The sequence below is a fragment of the Rhinolophus hipposideros genome, assembly GCF_964194185.1.
Source record: "Rhinolophus hipposideros genome assembly, chromosome: 1".
Classification (NCBI taxonomy): domain Eukaryota; kingdom Metazoa; phylum Chordata; class Mammalia; order Chiroptera; family Rhinolophidae; genus Rhinolophus; species Rhinolophus hipposideros.
Window position 1 is genome coordinate 78696242 of NC_138047.1, and position 20375 is coordinate 78716616.

General features: G+C 36.3%; 1 protein-coding gene across 2 annotated transcripts in view; it reads left to right on the forward strand.

The window, feature by feature from the left end:
• Positions 1–18384, forward strand: part of GSTCD (glutathione S-transferase C-terminal domain containing) — a 113328-nt gene extending 94944 nt beyond the window's left edge. For both annotated transcript variants that reach the window (XM_081053663.1, XM_081053664.1), the window contains 4 exons: positions 8085–8218; positions 10150–10180; positions 13506–13575; positions 16629–18384. In XM_081053663.1, coding sequence (XP_080909789.1) covers positions 8085–8218; positions 10150–10180; positions 13506–13575; positions 16629–16765 — 372 coding nt within the window. In that variant the 3' untranslated portion in view covers positions 16766–18384. The remainder of the gene's footprint in view (positions 1–8084; positions 8219–10149; positions 10181–13505; positions 13576–16628) is intronic.
• Positions 18385–20375: the final 1991 nt, after the last annotated feature.

The window sequence follows — 20375 nt, forward strand, 5'->3', positions numbered from 1 at the left end:
AAAGTTTATTTCAAGAAATTGGAAACACTAATTCGAAAAAAATATATGCACCCCCATGTCTATTGCAGCATCATTTATAATAGCCAAGATATGGAAGCAACATAAGTGTCCATGAAAAGATAAAGAAGATTTGGCATATATGTGCAATGGAATACTAAGCCATAAAAAGAATGAAACCTTGCCATTTGTGACATAGCTGGAACTAAAAGTATGCTAACTGAAATAAGTCAGACAGAGAAAGACGAATAGCACACATGATTTTAACTTATATGTGGAATCTGAAAAACAAAATAAATGAACAAACAAAGCAGAAAGAGACTCAGACACATGGAATAAACAATGGTTTCCAGAGGGGAGAGAAGTAGAGTGGGGGGGGAAAAGTGGACTTTCTAAGACTATTTTTTTAAAAGAGATTTATTATTGCTTATTTATCCCTAGTGGAATAAATAGTCCTTGTTATTGTGAAAACTTAGTTTACAGGATTATGCTTTCTAAAACCTAATTTACAATGTGTATCGATACCTATGCTCTCAAATAATATTACAGAAAGCTTGTTGTCAAACATTACAGAAAGGGCCATGACTATGGAAAAATATACTTTGCTTTAAAAAAAAAAAAGTCAATGCTAAACAATCTGCCCACCAAAATGTTTTAGTTGAATAAATTCAACAATAAAATAGAGTCATCTCAACCAGGGGATAAGGTATTGATTTTTAACGGTATGGTGTACATTTTCTATTTATCAATATATATCAAAATCTTAGAACAGTTTATTTTCAAGTTATCTGTACTTAATTTTTTCTATTTTTACCCATAGTGATTTTAATATGATTGTTTATGATTCATCAGTGCTGAGTGCTTAATTACAAGCTCATTTTTAGTTATTTGTGTTAGTATACAATTAGAAGAAGCGAGGTACTTCAACTCACTTCTCCTCAAGAAAGATCACACCCCCAAATAACAATGAGAACAAGAACCAGAAAAATCATACTCTGTCATTGATGAAATTATGTACAACTTTAACAACAGTATATGAAAACAGAAAGCAGGTTGAAGAAAAATGGTAAATTATTGAGTAGAGCAAAGGAAGATCAAACTTAAATACATGGGGAGAGGGAATGGCAAGAGGGCTATCAGGGAGTAAGTCACTTTGCTCTCATAGAATCCCAGAAAATTTTAGGAATTCAGGACACCAAAAATCTCAGAGAAAGGAGATAAAGAGGGGCTGAAATCGTGTGTAATTTAAAAATATTATTTAGAGACCCAGATCCCCACTCCCATCATGTATAGACAGGTAACTATTTCTCCCAGCACCTGCAAGAGAGACCTGAAGTTTATTCTATGAGGAAACTGACCAGAGACGCTCCAAGTGTAGTGATATGAGGCACACAGGAGGACAAGTGTGACATGCCATACTGAAAAAAAAACCAAGTGAGAATCTGCAGACCAAATAATGGGCATATCCTCCCCCACACACACCCCACTCCACCATTTGCCCTTAATTCCAGAATCTCAGAAGCTAGACTCAATCAAAGTGATTAAAAGATTCTCCTCTGCAGAATCAGAACTGTTCTCAGAGGAAAGAACTACAGATACTATAACTGTAATTAAAACAGACAAAAACCAGCTTGTCACCTGATCACCCAATCACTCGTGAAGCCCTCCAGTCTTCAAGCCTTTTATTCAGAACTTCCAATCAACTTTCAGTCATTTGCTCTCTAATATGAACTGACAGCCAAGGAATATCAAACATGGAAAACTTCCAAAACAGAAGATAGAAACCAATGCAACAAACATGACTAAAGGGTGTGATTCAGGGAGAGATCAGAAAAGATGATGCATTGATGAAACAAGGATAGAATGAAGAAAAGAAATGAACCATTAGAGAACAAGAGAGAATTTCTTGGAAATTAAAAATATATTAACCAAAATACAAAAGGAGATATAAGAAACTCATTATTTGAGACCACAGTTCTGAATTCTTTGGGTCAGTGAAACATTTATTTGCTACGATGTCAGCTAAAAATTGATTAAATGGGATTTTCCTCCAGCACATTCGCCTTCATTAGTTACTCATAGTTGTTTTTGACGCTGTTTCTACAAATTATCAAAATCTATCTAGTGTGTATTGTATTAATAAATCAATCCTATATGTATTATATTATAAACTCCCTGAGTCAGATGCTTGAAATGTAATTAGAAATTAGATTTCATACAAATTACTGTGGATAAGAATGTTTTAAGGAAAAAAAAATTGATGTATTTATCTTTGTCCCTTTCCTCCTTTGTCACTTCCTTTATGTGTGACCAGCACATATTGCATTCCTTTTTCTCATAAGTCAGTGGTGATCCTAAAAGTGATATCCGGAATTCTTCATTAAAAAAAAAGGTCCTTAAGGTTCCTTCCAGCTCCAAAGATGCTGATCGAAAAGCATGGCATACGTGATATAATGGAAAGAGTGTGAGCTTAAAATAACACAAATTTATTATCTTATAGTTCGATAGGTCAGAAGTCCAGGTGGGCTCAACTAGTCTCTCTACTCCAGGTGTCATTAGGTCAAAATCAGGTGTTGGCTTGGTTTGGCTTTTGTCTGGAGGGAGAATCCACTTTGAGGATCATTCAGGTTGTTGGGAGAATTCAGTTCCAGGTGGTTGTAGGACTGAGATTCTGTTCCCTGCAAGCTCAGTGGGATGTTGTCAGCTTCTGCAGCTGACCACATTCTTTGGCTCATGATTTCCTCACCATGAAAGCCAGCAGTGGTGGGTCAGGTCATTTTCATGGCTCAAATCTCTGACTTTTTCTTGTCTCATTTCTCTTGCTTCCTGCCTGAGAGAGTTTTCTACTTTTACGGTCTCGTGTGATTAGATTGAGCCCACCCACATAATCCAGGATAATCTTGGTGTTTTAAGGTTTTTAATCTTAGCTACATCTGCAAAAAATCCTTTTTTGCCATGTTGACAGGTTCCAGGTATTAGGATTTGGACATCTTTGGGGGAATCAGTCTACCTACCAAACCATCCCTGTCTCTCTCTCTTTTTTTCCTTGCTGTGTATTTGTTTACATAACTATGCCATTTCTTCTTAAGTGTTTCCCACAGTGTGGATTTTGCTGATCACACACCTCCCTGCCCCCGGTGTTTTTTAACATATCACTCTATTCCCTATATTGTCTAGGAATTAAATCTCGATAGTACAGGCATTGTGGGGACAGAGCCCCAAAAAGCAGTTTACAGGCTCTCGGCCTCACATAGAAAGATGCTGGCTCAGGTAGTAAATGGCCATCAACTGTGATTGGATGGCCATCAGCTGTGGCTAGTTGGCCGTCAGCTGTAACCAGTGAGCCATTGGCCACTAATATAACTGCCGTGGCTATGCTAGCAGAAAAGATGGGGGCTAGCAAGAGCGGATAGCAGAGAGGCGGATGCCGCCGGTGAGAATATAGTGATATGATTCCCCTACCTATGGCTCCGTGGGAGTTCCTTTTTGGCCTCACCATGTCCTGCATTCTTATGTGGGGAGCGGGAGCAGAGACCCCACCTGACACCCTGCACTACAGGCATAATCAGATCAGATTCACTTTGGGGTAAGACTACATGGTAGGCCCTGGTATATTTTATCAGCAGTCACTTATATCTGGTTGTCTCTTGTGTAACATTGGCAGCCTATATAATCATTACCCCAGCTCTGTTATTTCAATAAGCATTGTGAAATGGTGATGATCTTCTAATTTTATCATTCTGTCTTCATTTACTTTCCTTTATCAACTATTTGGTCACACTGAAGTGTATTTCACAAAGGAAAGGCTAGAAAAAACTTGTTTCTTTTCATATGTTTTCCAGTTCTCAAAGTGAGTTGATTACCCACCAAAAGTGACCAGTTAATTGTTTTTCAGTATGATTATTGACTCATCAATTTAATATTTGAAATACTTCAATCCATCATGTTATTGTTGTCAATGGATGCTCCAATATTCCCATCTTTGTTCGGTGGGAGCCCCTTAGAGTTGGCCCCTGAATCTTTCTGATAAGGCTTCAGTAGTATTTTGTAGCAACTGTGCTTTCAATATACCAAGCTGTTCCAGCTCTTCTTGTGTATTTCCCGCCTCATGGCTAGCCTGAGCCATTTCTCCATGAAGCTCTAAATTCTTCTAAAGGAAAATGCTATTTAAATCACCCCAGTTTAGTTACTAGGAGTGGTCCTTGCTACCGGTTTGCTCTTTGTTTCTAGGCTTCTCAGTGGTCTGAGGTAGGCAATACTTTTTTTTTTCCTTTAAACAAAATCATCATGGGTTCATACTAATACTTCCAATTTAAATCCAGGACTATGTGATTTTAACTTGGCTCATTTATCTATTATATTATCTCTTCTTTCTCCTATGCTAAAATACAAAAGTTTGTTTCCTAATGACATCAGCATATTATTTGTTTTATCTCACAATATACACATTAGAGTTCTAAAGAAAACACAAGCACCAATGATGATTACTGAAAATAGTTTGAACATTTTTTAGCATTCTTGTTCATGTAATAATTCCTTCCATGGCCATGTATAGAGATGTTCCTCAATTCTTTTGAGAGCTACAGAGTACTTCATTGTGTTTATTCACCAGTCCTCTGTCCATGGAAAATTGGCTTATTTCCATTTTGTTGTTATTTCAAATACTGCCTTAATGAATAAATATTTTTATGTTTTTGCCATTGTGTTCCCTGAACAAATTTTTAGAAGTGAGATTGCAAGTTACACATGGAATTTTACTGGGCATTGCTAAATTCCTCCTCCATAGGGTTGTGACATTTTTTATATTCCCACCAACAATATGTATAACAGTGTTTGTTTCTGCACAGCCTGGCCCAGAGACAGGCATCAAATTTTTGGATTTTTGTCACTCTAATGGGTGATAAGTCGTATTTTACTGTAGTTTAAATATGTATTTCTCTTATTTTGAGCAATATTAAATGATTGTGGTTTAAGGCCTTTTTGCATATTTTTTGTGTGTGTTGTCCAAATCTCTTGCCCATTTTACTATCAGATTATTGGGCTTTTTCTTTATTTTTTAGAAGCTTGTTATATGTTAGGGATATTAATTCTTTGCTTATGCTATATGTTGCAAATCTTTTTCTCACTTTGTGATTAGTCTTTTCACACATGGTTTTGGGGTGTTTGTTTTTTTTTTTTCCATTTAAAAGTTTCGTTTTTCATTGTGTTTTTTTGTTTTTTGTTTTTTGTGGGATTTTTTTTTTTTTTTTTTGCTTTGTCAAATTTATTAACCTTATCTCTTATTGCATGTGGATTTTCAGACATAGTTAAGAAAATATTTCCCATTCCCCTAGGTAATGTAGGAATTCACTCTTTTTTATTTTATTTTAAATCTCTAATCCATTTGAAATTTAATATGTGTGGTGAGGGGAAAGGATCTCATTTTATTGTTCATATGGCTATCAGGTTAACCCAACATCACTTCTTAAAAAGTCCACCTTTTCCCCCATGGTTGGGAATGCCACCTTTGTTGTATGCTAAATTCCCATAATCACATGCTTCCCTTGATCTATATCTCTCTTCATTATTTGCCTGTTATTTCTGACCTGCATCTGATGACAATGTTAATTAAGAGCATGTGATGCAAAACCTTTTAGACCTAAAATCCATCATGTAAATAGGTCTTAGATTTAGTTGTTTTGTTTAAATGATGGAAATAAACTCACTCTATTGCGTGTATCAAAGGGAATGTGAACCTGAGTAAAGAGAGATTTATAGAAGTAAATTGTCTGAACCTTTCTTTAAGAGCCTTAAGAGGGTTTTGTGGGGAAGCAGCCTGATGTAATTAATGCAAGGGGTCAGGATCCTGTCCCTCAAGAGCTGCTTTGATGTGGGCACTTTCTTAATTTCCCGGAGCCTTGGTTTCCTTACTTCTGAAGTGGAGATAATAAAAATTGTCAGAGCTCTTGTGAGCATAGGAAGGTTCGCGTGCAATCACCCAGCGCAGTGTCAGCACGTAAAGGGCCCTCAGTGACCGTTGGTTCTCTTTTTTCTAACCCCAGGGGAAAATGCATCCATATTTTTACTATGAGATCTCCTATAGCTACTCATGAAAATAAGAACTAGCCTGATTTTCACTCTGCAAAGCTGATTAAATAGCAGGGGCAGGTAAGAAATCAAGGTTTCTTACTCTCCCGATTACCCTGTAGTTGTGGCTGCCTTCACCAGATGGCAACCTTCCTAGGCTCTATTTTCCAAGTGAAACAGGAAAGGTGTATTGGCAGGAACCATAGGGATTGTTGACATATATGTATAGCAGGTCCTCAAATAACTCATTTTGTTCAATGTCGTTTTGTTATAACGTTAATGAGAAAAAGATAAATTCCCGGCTGGGACCACTGTCTGTGTGGAGTTTGCATGTTCTCCCTATGTCTGCATAGGTTTTTCTCTGGGTCCTCCAGTTTCCTCCCACATTCCCAAAATGTGCACGTGAGGTGAACTGGTGTGTCTGCATTGTCCCCGTGTGAGAGAGCGTGGGTGTGGGTGTGAGTGGCCCTCTGATGGAACGGCAGCTTGTCCAGGGTTGGTCCTACCTGTGCCCTGAGCCGCCGGACAGACTTAGGATACCCGTGACCCTGAACTGGAATAAGCAGATTGGAAAAGAATGATCTTGCGTGTTGTTATTCATCTTTCTTGTATGTATAGCTCACATGTATTTCAATGTTTAATATTATAAGTGCTTTGGGTCTTTTTTTTTTTTTTTAGAAGTTTGGTGTTTTTGTGACCAGAAATATACCATAGGAAGTTAATTCTTGTTTATATAAATTAGCCTACGGTAACATTGGTTTTGTTATACGCGTTTCGCTTCAAGCCACAGTCTCCAAGAATCTAACAACAACATTAAACAAGGACTTACTGTAGCTGACGTAAGCCTGAAAGGAGAGGCGAATTCAGGAGAAAGGTTGAGAATGGAGATCTTGCTTTTCTCTTTCCAATACAGCATTGTTTTGAGTTTTCCAATTCAAAAAGGGAATCTGGCAGATAGTACTCCACATCCAGTAGTTTCCAGAAAAGTCATCTCTGATTCTGAAAGTCCCTCGCTACCCTGAAGTTGAGAAATCTGTCCCTAGAAATGACAATTATAATCCAATACAATTTGCCTCTGTCTAGAATGAAATGGAGATCTGAGCATTTTTCTGACAAAATGTTTCGCCTTTCAAGATCCCCACATCTGATTTTCTTTCAGACTCCAATTTCACTTTATTAGACTAATAATTTGCACAATTTCCTACTTTATATTGTAATACAATATAGATATATTTAAGGAATTTGTTTTGAAAACATTTTAAAATCACTTTAGTTATTTTTCTTTTCATGAATTACTGAAGCCCTAATCATGACTCTAGTTTCTAATTTCTTCTTCTTTTTTAAATAAACCCATTGAAAGTAGTTCATGCAATTCATCATTCAATGTTAGGAATTGGTGTATGAATATGAAAATTTGCTACATAAATATGATTTGACAGTTTTTATACAACCTTGATTAGATTATGTTTATACCACATTTGAAAAAGTGTTTTTAAGTACATTTTCATTTAATCTTTGCATCAGCATTGTGATATGTCATCTTAACCACAGTATATAGTTTAGGAGAGTAAGGCCCAAAGAAACTAAATTTTAGGTGACCCAGGATCACACAGCCAACTGGAGTTCTAGACCAGAAATTCCGATTTTAATCTAGTGTTCTTGCCACAATGCTACAACTGAACTAAATGCATTATCAGCAAGAGCAGTAGTTTAGACATGCATGCATATTAAATTTTCCATATCTCACATCACATCAAATTTTTTGTTGAATGAATCTTATGCTTCATTTGCAGTGTTCTATTTGTAATCTTTCAACCTTGCTTAATTTTCTTAATGTGAATAGTTAACTAGTCCTTTGGTATGTCCAAATGAGAACTGTTATGTAATAATATTCTGGTAACTTGATACCTCTTGAGGAGCAGTCCTCACAAAAAGTATTTAAAAAAAAAAAAAAGAAAAAAGGCACAAAAGTAGCACTGTTAGGAAAGAACTTAGTGCTAAGGTCTGGTTTTGTTTTCCAGGTGGCGTTGCATGCTTGTGGAGTGGCAACAGACATGGTGATTGAGCACTGCATCAAAACACGGGCGTCCTTTGTCACATGCCCTTGCTGTTATGGTTTTATTCAGAACACCTCAAAGTTTAATTTTCCAAAAAGGTGAAATTTAGTGCTCTGCCTAAGGCACCAATGTGGGAATTAGACCAATACACAAAACTTGTTTAATACACAGTTGCAATGAGATTTCAGTTTTGAGTTCATTCCCTTTTTCTACAATGGCAAGTATTATTTATAAGTTACTTAAAGAAGAGAGGATCTCCTCTGTCTGCCCTTGATTTTTCTTTTGGATCCAGCTCTTGCTGAAACTTAGAAGCAAGTCTGTCTAAGAGTCAGCTGACTAAAAGTCTGACAGCTTCCGCACTTCTAAGTGTACTTCTAAATGGGCGTCATCATCTAATAGGGAGTGCAGAGCGTAGTGGTGAAGTGCTTCAGGACCTGGAGGTATTTCTCCTGGGTACAAATATTGGTTCCTCATGCTTTTATAAGTTGTTTCACCTCGAGCAAGTCACTTGAACTCTTTTTGCCTACGTTTTCTCATCTACAAAATGGAGGTTATAATAGTAAATTACCTCAAGGTTTTTGTGAGAATTGAAGGAGCAACATAGAGTTAAGCAGTCAATAAGTGTGATCTGTTGCCAGTTCCAGTAGTAGCAATACTATTTTTAAACACTGCCCATGGGTGGTGATGATGAATATGCAAGCCCACAGCCATTTTTACAGTCTTTCTTATCTCACATAGAAGAGGGAGACATTTTAATTCTCATCACTTCAACTCAGCCTACCGGAGGGCCAGTCTCTTGGTGTTTATGACATTTCATTCTGAGTCATAGTTACTGAGAATCATGCTGATCAATTTAATTATAGAATAGATTAAATATGTTAGTTTTGGAAAGTCTATCCTATAATGTGTCAAAACAAAACAAAACACTTCTTAATCACTTGCATCATTACTTTTAAGAAAACTTAGAAAGTTTCCATTAGAATTTATAATTTCTATCTAAGTAATTTGAAGTTAAAAGTATAAATGATAGACTTCCTATTCTTTTTCTTTCATTGTTTTGTTCTTTATTATAATTTGCAACTAGGTGAGAGAGAACCAAAGGAATTATGGAGAAGCAAAAAAATAAAAATAAAATGTAATCTGAGGTTTATTCAATAGTTGAAATTTTATTTTATTCTTAATCTATTTAGATAGTGTATATTTTATACATTTTATGAAATATAATTACCCACCCAGTAATTTGTACGTCTAGCACTTACAGAACACTAATTTGAGTTGTTCAGCCGACAGTCTCACTTAAGCTGATCTTAAAGTCTCAATTTAGTGTCTGTTGACTTTTTCACATCTCTCTAGATGTACTGACATTTGCCCTCTTTGTCATTGGAGGACCACTCCGGGGGTCATTATTTCCCTGCCCTAATCACCCCAGGGCCATGTGTCAGACAACGAGGGACAGCCTCTCTGCCCCAGAGCCTGCTCCCATTATGCAAACTAGCCAGTCCGAGGCTTGTGCAACTGCCTTGCCATTCCTTCCCAGGGAATGTGTAATAAAGGCTCTTGACTGTTGTACCTCGCTCCCTCTGCCACCTGACCAAGCCTGGTGCTTCCCCATGTGGCACTGCATGGCATGGCATTCCACCTCCTCTGGGGAAGTCTGCGTCAGTTCCCCAGTGAGTCAAACTATCTTTTTAACTGTCTCCTAATCGGTTGGCCTCACCACACCTGAATAACAATAAAACCTGCATTTTTGAATAGACTGAATCAGTATATACCGATGAGAAAGAAAAAATGGTTGTGCTTCTTCTGATAGTGTAAACAATCTTTGAAAGAAATTCTTTAAAATGAGTAACATTTTGATGGTATGCTTTTGTCTTTTTATAAACACATTTCAAACTGGTATAGCTTTTAGTTCATACTCTGCAGATAAAATATGTATTTTCATGTATAATTGAGTTTCTTTAAGACTATTTCTACTCTTAATATTTGGTATTTAAAATGATGACTAATTTCTTTTTCTTTTTTATTTCAGTGAACAATTTAAGAAAACTTTATCATACAAGGTAACCTTAAAAAGTTCTATTTATTTTCCTAATATACATCTTATCTCCTTTATATTTTTTTCCTCCTAAATTTTTAAAGGAGTATATAATCCATAGTTATATTTGAATTGCTTATGAACATCTTTTGTGGATTTTTCTTTTTTGGAAATCAAGATTAATCTTTAAGTAGTTGACAAGATTTTGAGGAGAGTCTGAGAGTTTACCCTACTTGCAAACTAACTAATTGGTTTACCACAGTTTCATGGATGCTCATAGAAGACAAGAGACTCGTGAGTCAGAGACAAACACAGCTATCGCTGACAGCAATAGAAGTAAACAATCATTTTTGCCCAATTTGAGTCCAATTCCTAAAGGACAGTGCAGAAAGAGCCTGGTGACATCTACATACATAGTGAGTTTCATTACAGGAGAGAAAACCTGAGCTTAGGAAACCCAAATGCTTTAAGATTTAATCTTTAAGTAAACATGCCTTCCCTTTGCTCCAGAGGGGAGATACTGTATAGTTTCCAAGGTTGTTCACTATATAAATGTCTTGGAAAAGATAAATTGGAACAGAGGCAAATTTTTCTGTTAAAGGAAAGACAGTAAATATTTTAGGCTTCTCTGGCCACTTCCGAATCTCCCACATATTCTGCATTGTCCGTGTCATTTTTGTTAGTTTACAACCATATAAAAATGTAAAAAAATAAAATAAAATAAAAAATGCGTTCTTAACTTTTGAGCCATACAGAAATAGGACATAGGCTGGATTTGGCCTCTCGGCCATAGTTTGCCAACCCCCTGATCTGAAACAAAGGCAGTGTTTCAGCCCATCGACATGAAGAAATACAAGAGGCTCACAGAGAATTGTCTCCTCCCAGTAGTCAGAACATTGCATTGTTTGGGTCACTAACTAACTTGAGCAAAACAGTTTCCAGCTTTCTGACCATCACTATTAACAATTGAGCAAGAATGTGACATAATGCAATCTAAGAAATGATAATATTTGAGAGAAATGCGTAAATAATCCTATTAAAAGTAGATAAATTAGTTTGGATTTTTAGTTCAGTTAATTCCACTTCTTGTACAGACTCACTAAAACTATACAGTCTCATTTTATATGCCAGCCCCTGTCTTCTAGGAATTTTACCTTCTTCTTATTCCAACAGTGAAATAGTGAGTTACAGTGACCTAAAAATGTTCATTTCTGCCACTTTGGCACCTATGTTTCCTTCAGCTCTATGTCTTGAAATAAATGCCCACCTTCAACTCTATCTCCCAGCCCACCTCTCCGCCCTCCCCATCCCACCTCTACCCATCCGCCTACTGTACAGACAGACATCTATGGAGAAGAGAGTGCAGTGTTCATGCTTTCATGTAGAACCAGAACTTTTCTCATCTTTGTCTACTGGATGTAAAGTTTTCATATCCTAGGGAACTACAAGGTTTTGGGGGAAACCTTAGGATGTCAGGAACTTCATTTTCATAAGATTCAAGACAGCGCAGCTTTCTCTTGCCAGGTCCTGCCAATAAAGTAGAAAATGAATGGAAAAATCAAAAACTAGACCCTTGTTTAGTCTCTTCTTGAGTGATGCTTGTAAAGCAAACTCTGAGAGCAGGTACAGAAAAAACCTACAGTGGTGAAGAGATCGAGGGCCACAGTCTCATGGCCTAGAAAAGAATGAGGTATCTCTAGAGTAGAAAGAGATGCAGTACCCAGTCTTTGCCAGAGAGCAGAAAACTCCCAGTTCCTCTTTATCTCCTCTTTCTCCCACTCCCCAAAAGCTGCTTGGCCACCAGCCCTTCTGAGGGTCTCAGGTGTAAATGCTCTACAGAGAAGACTTCTTGGATACTGTGGCAAGTATTTCCTAACTTAACCCTGGTGAGTGGGCTGGCAGGCAGAATACATGGATTTAGTGCCCAAATATCTTGAAAGTCACTTTGGAAGTGTTTTTCTCCACAGTTCAATTTAGCTGGCAAACCTTTACTGAGTACCTTCTCCTTTCAGAATGCACCTTCTACTGGGGAGAACACATACACAAATAATTCCAATAAAATGTGATGGGACTTACCAGGACAAGAGAAATGAACCTCATGTGAGGTTGCGATCATCTCAGCATTACCTATATTTAAAGTAAATCTTAATTTGCAAACACCCTGAGGACAAAGGGCATGCTTTTTCTTGCCTTTTCTTCATATTATATACTTCTAAATTCTTCTGTCCCTTTGTTGATACCAATTTATGGGAGTGTAATAAAAGTTACTCATGCAAACCGTTTTATTAGTACCCTGCACATTGCCACTAAATTTTATAGTGAAGGATTACAGTGTTTTTTTTCTTTAATGCATAAAAGTTGAGACATGGTAACCCTTCAAAAAGAACTAACATCGCACAATCATTTCAATTACCTTAATAAAAAATGGAGGCCACAAATGGAATGCACAAAAGACCAAGGAGACAAATGATGACTCTGAGTTCAACCCGTTGGCTAAGCTGACAGGAGAGATCATTTACATGCTTGGAAAGTGCAGCTGTCCTGAATGAACAGTTGTCATGGGAGCATTGCTGTCATCTCAACTGCAGCTAATCACTCACCTTTGGCTACTTGCAGATTTGCGAGTGCTCTGCAGACTCGTCAGCTCTCATCCCTTTAAAGCCTTGTTTTTTTTTTTCGTTAATGCCATCTTTTCTAACATTGTTAAGCAGAAGCAATACTGTCCCTCCCATTCCTTCAGGTCCTCTTAAAGCAGAAGTGATACCTTCTGCAGCCTTTTGGAGGGAGAGGTGACTGAGTGAGCGAGCCAGCCTCCTCTCCTCTAAAGGGACTGCATGAAGGGAAGAGTCAGGAAAAGCAAAGGAGAAGCCAGCACCGTGCAGGGTTCTGGAGAACTACAGGAGCCACAAATATTGATCCTGCACAGTACTTCCTTTACCTCTGGTCATAGGAAGAGAAGCCACTTAGAATGCTTTCTTAGGGCTACGTTCCCGGAGATTCAAATTTTATTAAAGGATAAATATAAATGAATTTTAAGTCTTTTAGTCTTAACATATTATGATGACAAATTGTAACCATATTTTGGCTAAAAGTAACTGTTAAATTGCCCTGAGACTCTTCAGTGTATCTGTTCTTAAGAACTAGATCGGCAGTCTGCTTGAAGGGAAAGAAATCACTGAGCACCATTTTCTGAAAAATTTGCTTCTTTCAAAAGTACGACGTGCGCAGCACTTTATTCAATTAAACAATGCAGAACTCCAGAAAAATGAGGTAGTTTTTTTGGTTTTGTTTTGTTTTACAATTTTGAAGCAGATTAAAATAAACCCACATTCTATTGCTTATTCTTTTAGGAACACATGATTCTATGTAGATTTGCAGATCAGACAGCTGTCCAGCTTCCACCCGAACGAAGGCTCATAGGTATGTGTTTTCACAGCAGCTGTTCAGTAGATCATGTACAAGACGCCTGGGAGTGAATGGACCAACTCTGTATGGGGAAAATTGGTTCACTTATCAACAAGAAACTCAAGTGTATTTTTCCCAGAAAACTTAATCCATGTTGAAAAGGGATAACAACATTGTATCCCATGTTTGGTAACATTAATACTTTTAATTACATTTGCAGTTTGTGCACTGAGTAGAGTTATTTGTTAGATCCCTTGCTAACTGTTATGAAGAAACTGAAGGATCTATCAGAAGCCACATAACAAAATAACAAAGATGGAAAAATCAACTATGCATGCCAAAATTGATGCATTAAAAATGTATAAACAAGGATGATAATGTTTTCTTTCTTGGGAAAAAGATTATGCTTGTATATTATTAATCATAGACCAATATATTGGACATGTATAATATTAAACATTACCTGAAGTGGAAGACCTACAATAACATTTCAAGTTTAAACAATGAATTTATCCAAGACTTTGCTTTAGAAAAAGAAATCACATTTAGAAGCATAATAGCAGCTAACAGTGATTGCACATTTAAGCACTGAGCTAAGTGCCCTCCACCCCATTATCTCAGTAAATTCTTCTGAAAATACTTATGGAGTATGTACATACTATTATTTAAACTTTATAGCTGAGAGAACGGGGACAAAGCTTGCCCAGAGTCCTTTAGCTGGTAGATGATGGAGCTAGTCTATGAACCCAAATTATTTGATGGTAGATATCAAGCTCTTATCCACGTTTGCAATGCCCCCCAGTGATGGTGTCACATCACTGGAAAGCTAGGTTCCAAAATTAGTGCTTAAAATGATTGAGTGGAGTCAAAACTAGTCTTAAAAAATTATTTAGAAAAGCCCCACATTGGAGACCATCGGGCTGGAAAACAGATTGCTGTATCTTTGGCTGAGCACCAGATGTACTCATTAGCTTGCATTCAAGGATCATGTTATATGAGAAATAGTTATCTCTAAACTCTAAAATCAAAGTCAGCATAGCAAAATACTCACAGTTGGAGAGGCATTTGAGATCTGAGGCTGAAGAAACTAGTGATATCCTTCTCTTTCTCACACTCTGGGGCATAAACATGGAAAAAGCTTGCCCTTTTCTGCCTGTATCCTCTCTTTCAGTCTCTTTCCCTCTTCCTCTTCCTTTTCCATTCCCAACACTTTGAGTTAGTTGAATGTACAGTTCTCTCTCTCTCTCTCTCTCTCTCTCTCTCTCTCTCTCTATATATATATATATATATATATATATATATATATATATAGAGAGAGAGAGAGAGAGAGAGAGAGAGAGAGAGAGAGGAGGTATAATTTACATATATATATCAAATTACATTTGAAATAACTCCACTAGACTCAGTGAAGACATAATTGATGTGGTGGATTGTGCTGTACCTGGCTGATGTTTTAGGTATAAAACCAGAAGGGAGTAACTGGAACGGAAGCTGCTAGTTGAGGAGGAGGAGCATTTGGCATGATCACTGGTGTGAAGAGAGGGAAAGCCAGGTTCAATTTCATAGACTCCATCAAATGTCTACATCTATACTTTGCATAGGTCATACTTTTGTTTTGTGAACATTTTAGGAATCTTCCCAGGTCCCAAAATGTAGACTGCCAACAACTGGATTTCAATTGTAAAGACATTTCTTCAACATGTGAAAACATGTGATTCTTCTATGTAATGGAAAAGGAAAATTTAACTGGACTGGGATCAAAGCCAAGGGTAAATGAGCTGCACTGTAAGCCCAGGGTGGGTACTGAAGGAATGTAGAACATCTCATCTGACAGAGAGTGTTTCATTTTACACTGAGAAGTAGATGGGGTAAGAGAGACATTTACAGATGTCTTAAAGGAGGAACGATATTTTAAGGGAAAAAAGAATGTTAGCCATACGGCTGTTGATGAATAGGGAGTGAGTTAGCCTAAATGGAATTCTAGACATCTATTTTTATATCATTTCTAACACAGTTCATACTTTTGGGCATGAGCCTTTTAAGGAAAATAGATGAAATGTTTTAAATCTGAATCTCTCATTGCCAATTCTTACCTACTGATTTCACCTTCCACTGTTTTTTTCTGTGACGGTTCTTCTGTCTTCTACAGAAGAGCTTTTCTATTTTCAGTTTTCTATCTTCACTTCTGAAGCTGTTTTAGTTTAACAGTTTCTGCTGTCACTTAAATAAATCATTTAGAAATAATATTTCAGTATTATTATAATTATTGAGGAAAACATGGAATGAATGAAGTTCTGTAGAGTCAGTAACCTTTCCAGGAGGATGAAGATATTTATATAGTGAATTAAAGAACTTGAAAGTGTAAAAGCCACAGCTTTGAATATATTCAACCCCAAATCATTTCTTTCCTGAACTGTTGTTAAAAACAAGTTTGCATTTGCCAAAGGAACACAAACTGCCAGTCAGTTTTCCTCTTTTGTTTTCAAAAATTACAAAGAAAATTGAATACCACTATTTCGTATGGGTACAGAAGCTCGGATAATTAAGATTATATTACACTCAACATTATACATCCACCAGAAATAATCAGTACCCAACTGAGAGTTTTCTTAAATAATTTCTATTTCCCATTTATTCATTGTCCTAAAAACCCCAAGTGCAAAACGTAACATTCTTTCTGATGTCCTTTTGCTTGCATGTCACTTTAGATATTCTTAAAGACAGATATTATTTGTTTTCATAGGGAGGAATAATCTTTACATGGATTTTTAACCAAAGTGGAAAATAGAATCGCTAGTTTTAATTTGAGATTTATTTATAAATACATTTTAGAAGGTTAACATTTTTTAAATTATTAGCAGAAATAGATCTGTGCAATAATATATATTTGTCATTGTCTTCTCTGCATACTGATCAAGAATTAAATGGAAAGAGACTAAACAGGACTTGGGGGCAAACAGCATTCTCCATAGACTTACAGATTTTGTCACTGTATGGAGTCCCGTAAACAAACTGAAATGGTGCTATCAGCTGGAGAGTGTCTCATGATACCATTCACTGTATTTCAGGAAAGCAGTGCATGTGCCTGGTGGACCTGGACCGAGCCAGAGCTGCAGGAGAACGTGGCTACTCCGCTCAAGTGATATCCATGGAGCCAGAGAGCTGCTCTCCCAAAAATAACATGATCGTGGGAGTCCCCACTTAGAACAAGATATTCACGTTTGATGTTTTGCCATCCGTCTTCACGATGAAAGCCCAGTAGCATTCAGGAGGTTCTTGGCATAACTCGCAAGCAGCATTAGCCATCTTGAACCTATTGTGCTCAGGAAGGAAAGCAGCAGGAAAATCTTTGAAGAAAGGCTGCCTGCAAAGTGTCACAAATGCTCTTATAATGTGTGATTAAAAGACCACTGGTTTTCATAGTGAGGATCCCCCGAAGTCTCAGTTGCCAGCAGAATAATGGTCACTAAAGGACGTTCCATCACTGGAATTACAATTTCCTTCTCAGTTCACAGCTTTTCTGATGTGGCGAATGTGGTGTTCAATTCAAAACACTGTACTTGCAGCCTTTATAACCATGTTAGATATTAAAGAAGAGACAGCAAGGTAGATTCAGTGGGATTTGTTTGTTTTTTTATATTTCTAACAATTGTACTTTTTCTACATTTTTTTTTAAATCTAGGTAATTATAGTGTGGTTAAACTTTTAAGCTGGGGTGAGTTGGACTTGCATATCATTACATATACTTAATTTAAATATATTCTTATAAACTACCCAATGAGATCATCGCTGGTTCAAACATTTTATATGAAGACACTATAAAATAATTGCAGTGAATTTCCCATTATGAGAACACATACTGTGGACATAAATTCTAACTCATCAGTAAATACACTGATTAATTAATTCAAGTCTATAAATAAAAATAATTATTGAGGATCCATTCTTTTTAAGACTCTGGCCTAGATTCTTCTAAGGATACAAAGATAAGTTGCAAGCGATACAACATTTTGCCTATGAAAGTAAATGACCTAGAAGAGAAAGACTAATGAATTAGTTCCGTTCTTTATATATATGTGGTCACAGGGTTTGTTTTTTCAGATGTTAATCATATTTTTTTTATTTCTTGGTAAAACATATTGAGTATAAATTATAAATTGGAGGTGGGAGGAGCACAGAGTATAAAAGCGTATTTGAATAGCTATCTCTACCCAAATTCTTATTCCACCAGCCAAAGTTTTTAAAGACAGACGGTATGTCCTTTCTCATATGCTGCTAATTATTTAATTTTTGCATGTCCTCGGTTGTTCCATTTGAGATAAGATTTATTTCATCAATTTTGATGTTTCCAACCCAGCATGACACATGCCATGAGAAGAAAGGACTTTAAGAAATAACTCTTTCATCTCTGTGGATTAAAATACAGGAATAATATATGAACTGAGGGGCGGCACTGAACTCATGTTTTCTGGGATAATATTTGAGTAAACAATCATCAGTCCTGAGTATGTTAGTCATTTGAACCTATAAACAAGCCATGCTCTTTTATCCTAGGCTTTCTTATTTTAATTGAGGTATGATTTACAGACAATAAAATAACAGATGTTAAGTGTTCAGTTTCAGAAGTTTTGACAACTGTATACACCCATGCAACCACCAGCAGAAATAAGATGTAGACTATTTCCATTAGCGTAGAAAGTCCTCTCATGGCCCTTTAAGTTCAATATCCCCCATCCCAAAGGCAACCACTCTCTGATTTTTATCACCCTACATTTGCTTTGCCTATTTTTGTCCTTTAAATAAATCAAGTAATTTAGTATGTAGTCTTTTGTGTCTGGCTTCTCTTGCTTCACAGTACTTTTTGAGAAACAGTCACGTCAGCATGTGCATCAATCATTTCTTCTTATTCCTACATAATATTCCATTATATAAATGTATCAAAATGTGTTTATCCGTTCTCCTATTGGTATTTATTTGGATTGTTCTCACTTTGAGAATATTATGAATAAGGCCTATGAGTATTCTTGTACAAGTGTTTTTGTGAATATATATGTTTTCATTTCTCTTGAATAAATAAATACCTAGCAGTAGAATTGCTGGGTCATTGAATAAATGCATGTCAGTTGCCAAACAATTTTTCAAAGTGATTGTACCGTTTTATATTCCCACCAGCAACATATGAAAGTTCTAGTTCTCCATTCCCTCACCAACATTTGCTATTTATTGTCAGTCCTTTTTATTTTAACCATTCTGGTAGATGTGAAATGGTGTCTCATTGTGGTTTTAATTTTCATTTCTCTGATGACTAATAATGTTACTCGTCATTTATAAAGTGTCTTTTCAAGTCTTTTGCTCATTTTTAAAATTACTAGGTCAATTGGGATTTTCATTGTTGATTTACAAGAGTTCTTTACATATTCAAGGTATGAGTCCTTTGTCAGATATATGTATTGAGAATATTTTTCTCAGTCTGTGGCTTACCTACTCATGTTCATACTGAATGTTTTAATTTTCATAAAGCCTAATTTATATCTTTTTATGGCTAATATTTTGTATGTCCTCTCTAATAAATCTTTATCTACCCTAAGGTTATGAAGATTCTTCGTACAATTTCTTATAGAAACCTATGGTTCTAGCTTTTTACATTTAAGTCTATGAATTATCTGAAATCAATATTCACATATAGAGGTAAGTAGGTTTTGAGGAATATGCAGTTTGGCACCATTTGTTTAAAAACTTCCCTTCTCATGCTCGCTTCGGCAGCACGTATACTAAAATTGGAATGATACAGAGAAGATGAGTATGGCCCCCGCACAAGGATGACACGCGAATTCATAAAGCGTTCCATATTTAAAAAATAAATGATCTCACTTATGTGTGGAATCTAAAGAAAAGAATAAGTGAATGAACTAATCAGAAACAGTTTTGGAGACATAGAGGAAAAACTGACGGTTGCTAGATGGGAGGGTGGTGGGGATAAAGGGGAAGGTGAAAGTATTAGAAAGCACAATCGGTAACAACAAGATAGCCACAAGGTTTTGAAAATTAATTTGGGGAACGTAATCAATAATGTTGTAAAGATTTTGTAGGGTATCAGACACGTGTCCCATTTGGGAGACCACCTCAGGGATGCTGTAGATGCCTGATCACTGCACCGTACACCTGAAGCTGAACAATAATGAATGCCAACTATAATTTTATAAATATATATATATATGTATGTATATAAATGTATGTATATACTTACAAGAAGTGGAGTACAGCATTAGGAATAGAAACTGGAAATGTAATGGCTCTGTGCAATGTCAGAAGGATAGAGGATCGGGTGAGGGGGGTTCACACAGTGTGAGGGATATAAATGATAAACATCTAAGTATTACTTTGTCTTGTGCACCTGAAACTAATAAAAAAAACGAGACTTTAAAAGAAAATAAATAATTAATAAATAAATAAATAAATAAATAAATAAATAAATAAAGTGAAATGAAAACTTTCCTTCTCCCTATTGGATTGAGTTGGTACCAAGGTTGAAAATCATTTGTTATTTATGTATGAGTCTACTTCTGAATTCTCTAGTCTGTTCAATTAATCTATTTGTTTGATTACTGTCGCTGTATAGTAAGTTTTAAAATTAGGTAGTTTGTCTTCCAATTTCATTTTATTATTTGATAGTTCTGATGTTATCACCTTGAGTTTTTTATATGCTGTCTACACTACCCAGAATAGTCTCCTCTTACCCCTTCCACTAACTTAATCTCATTCAGTCTTCTTAGACTTGCCCTCCTATGGGAAGCTTTTCCTAACTTCCCTGGAGT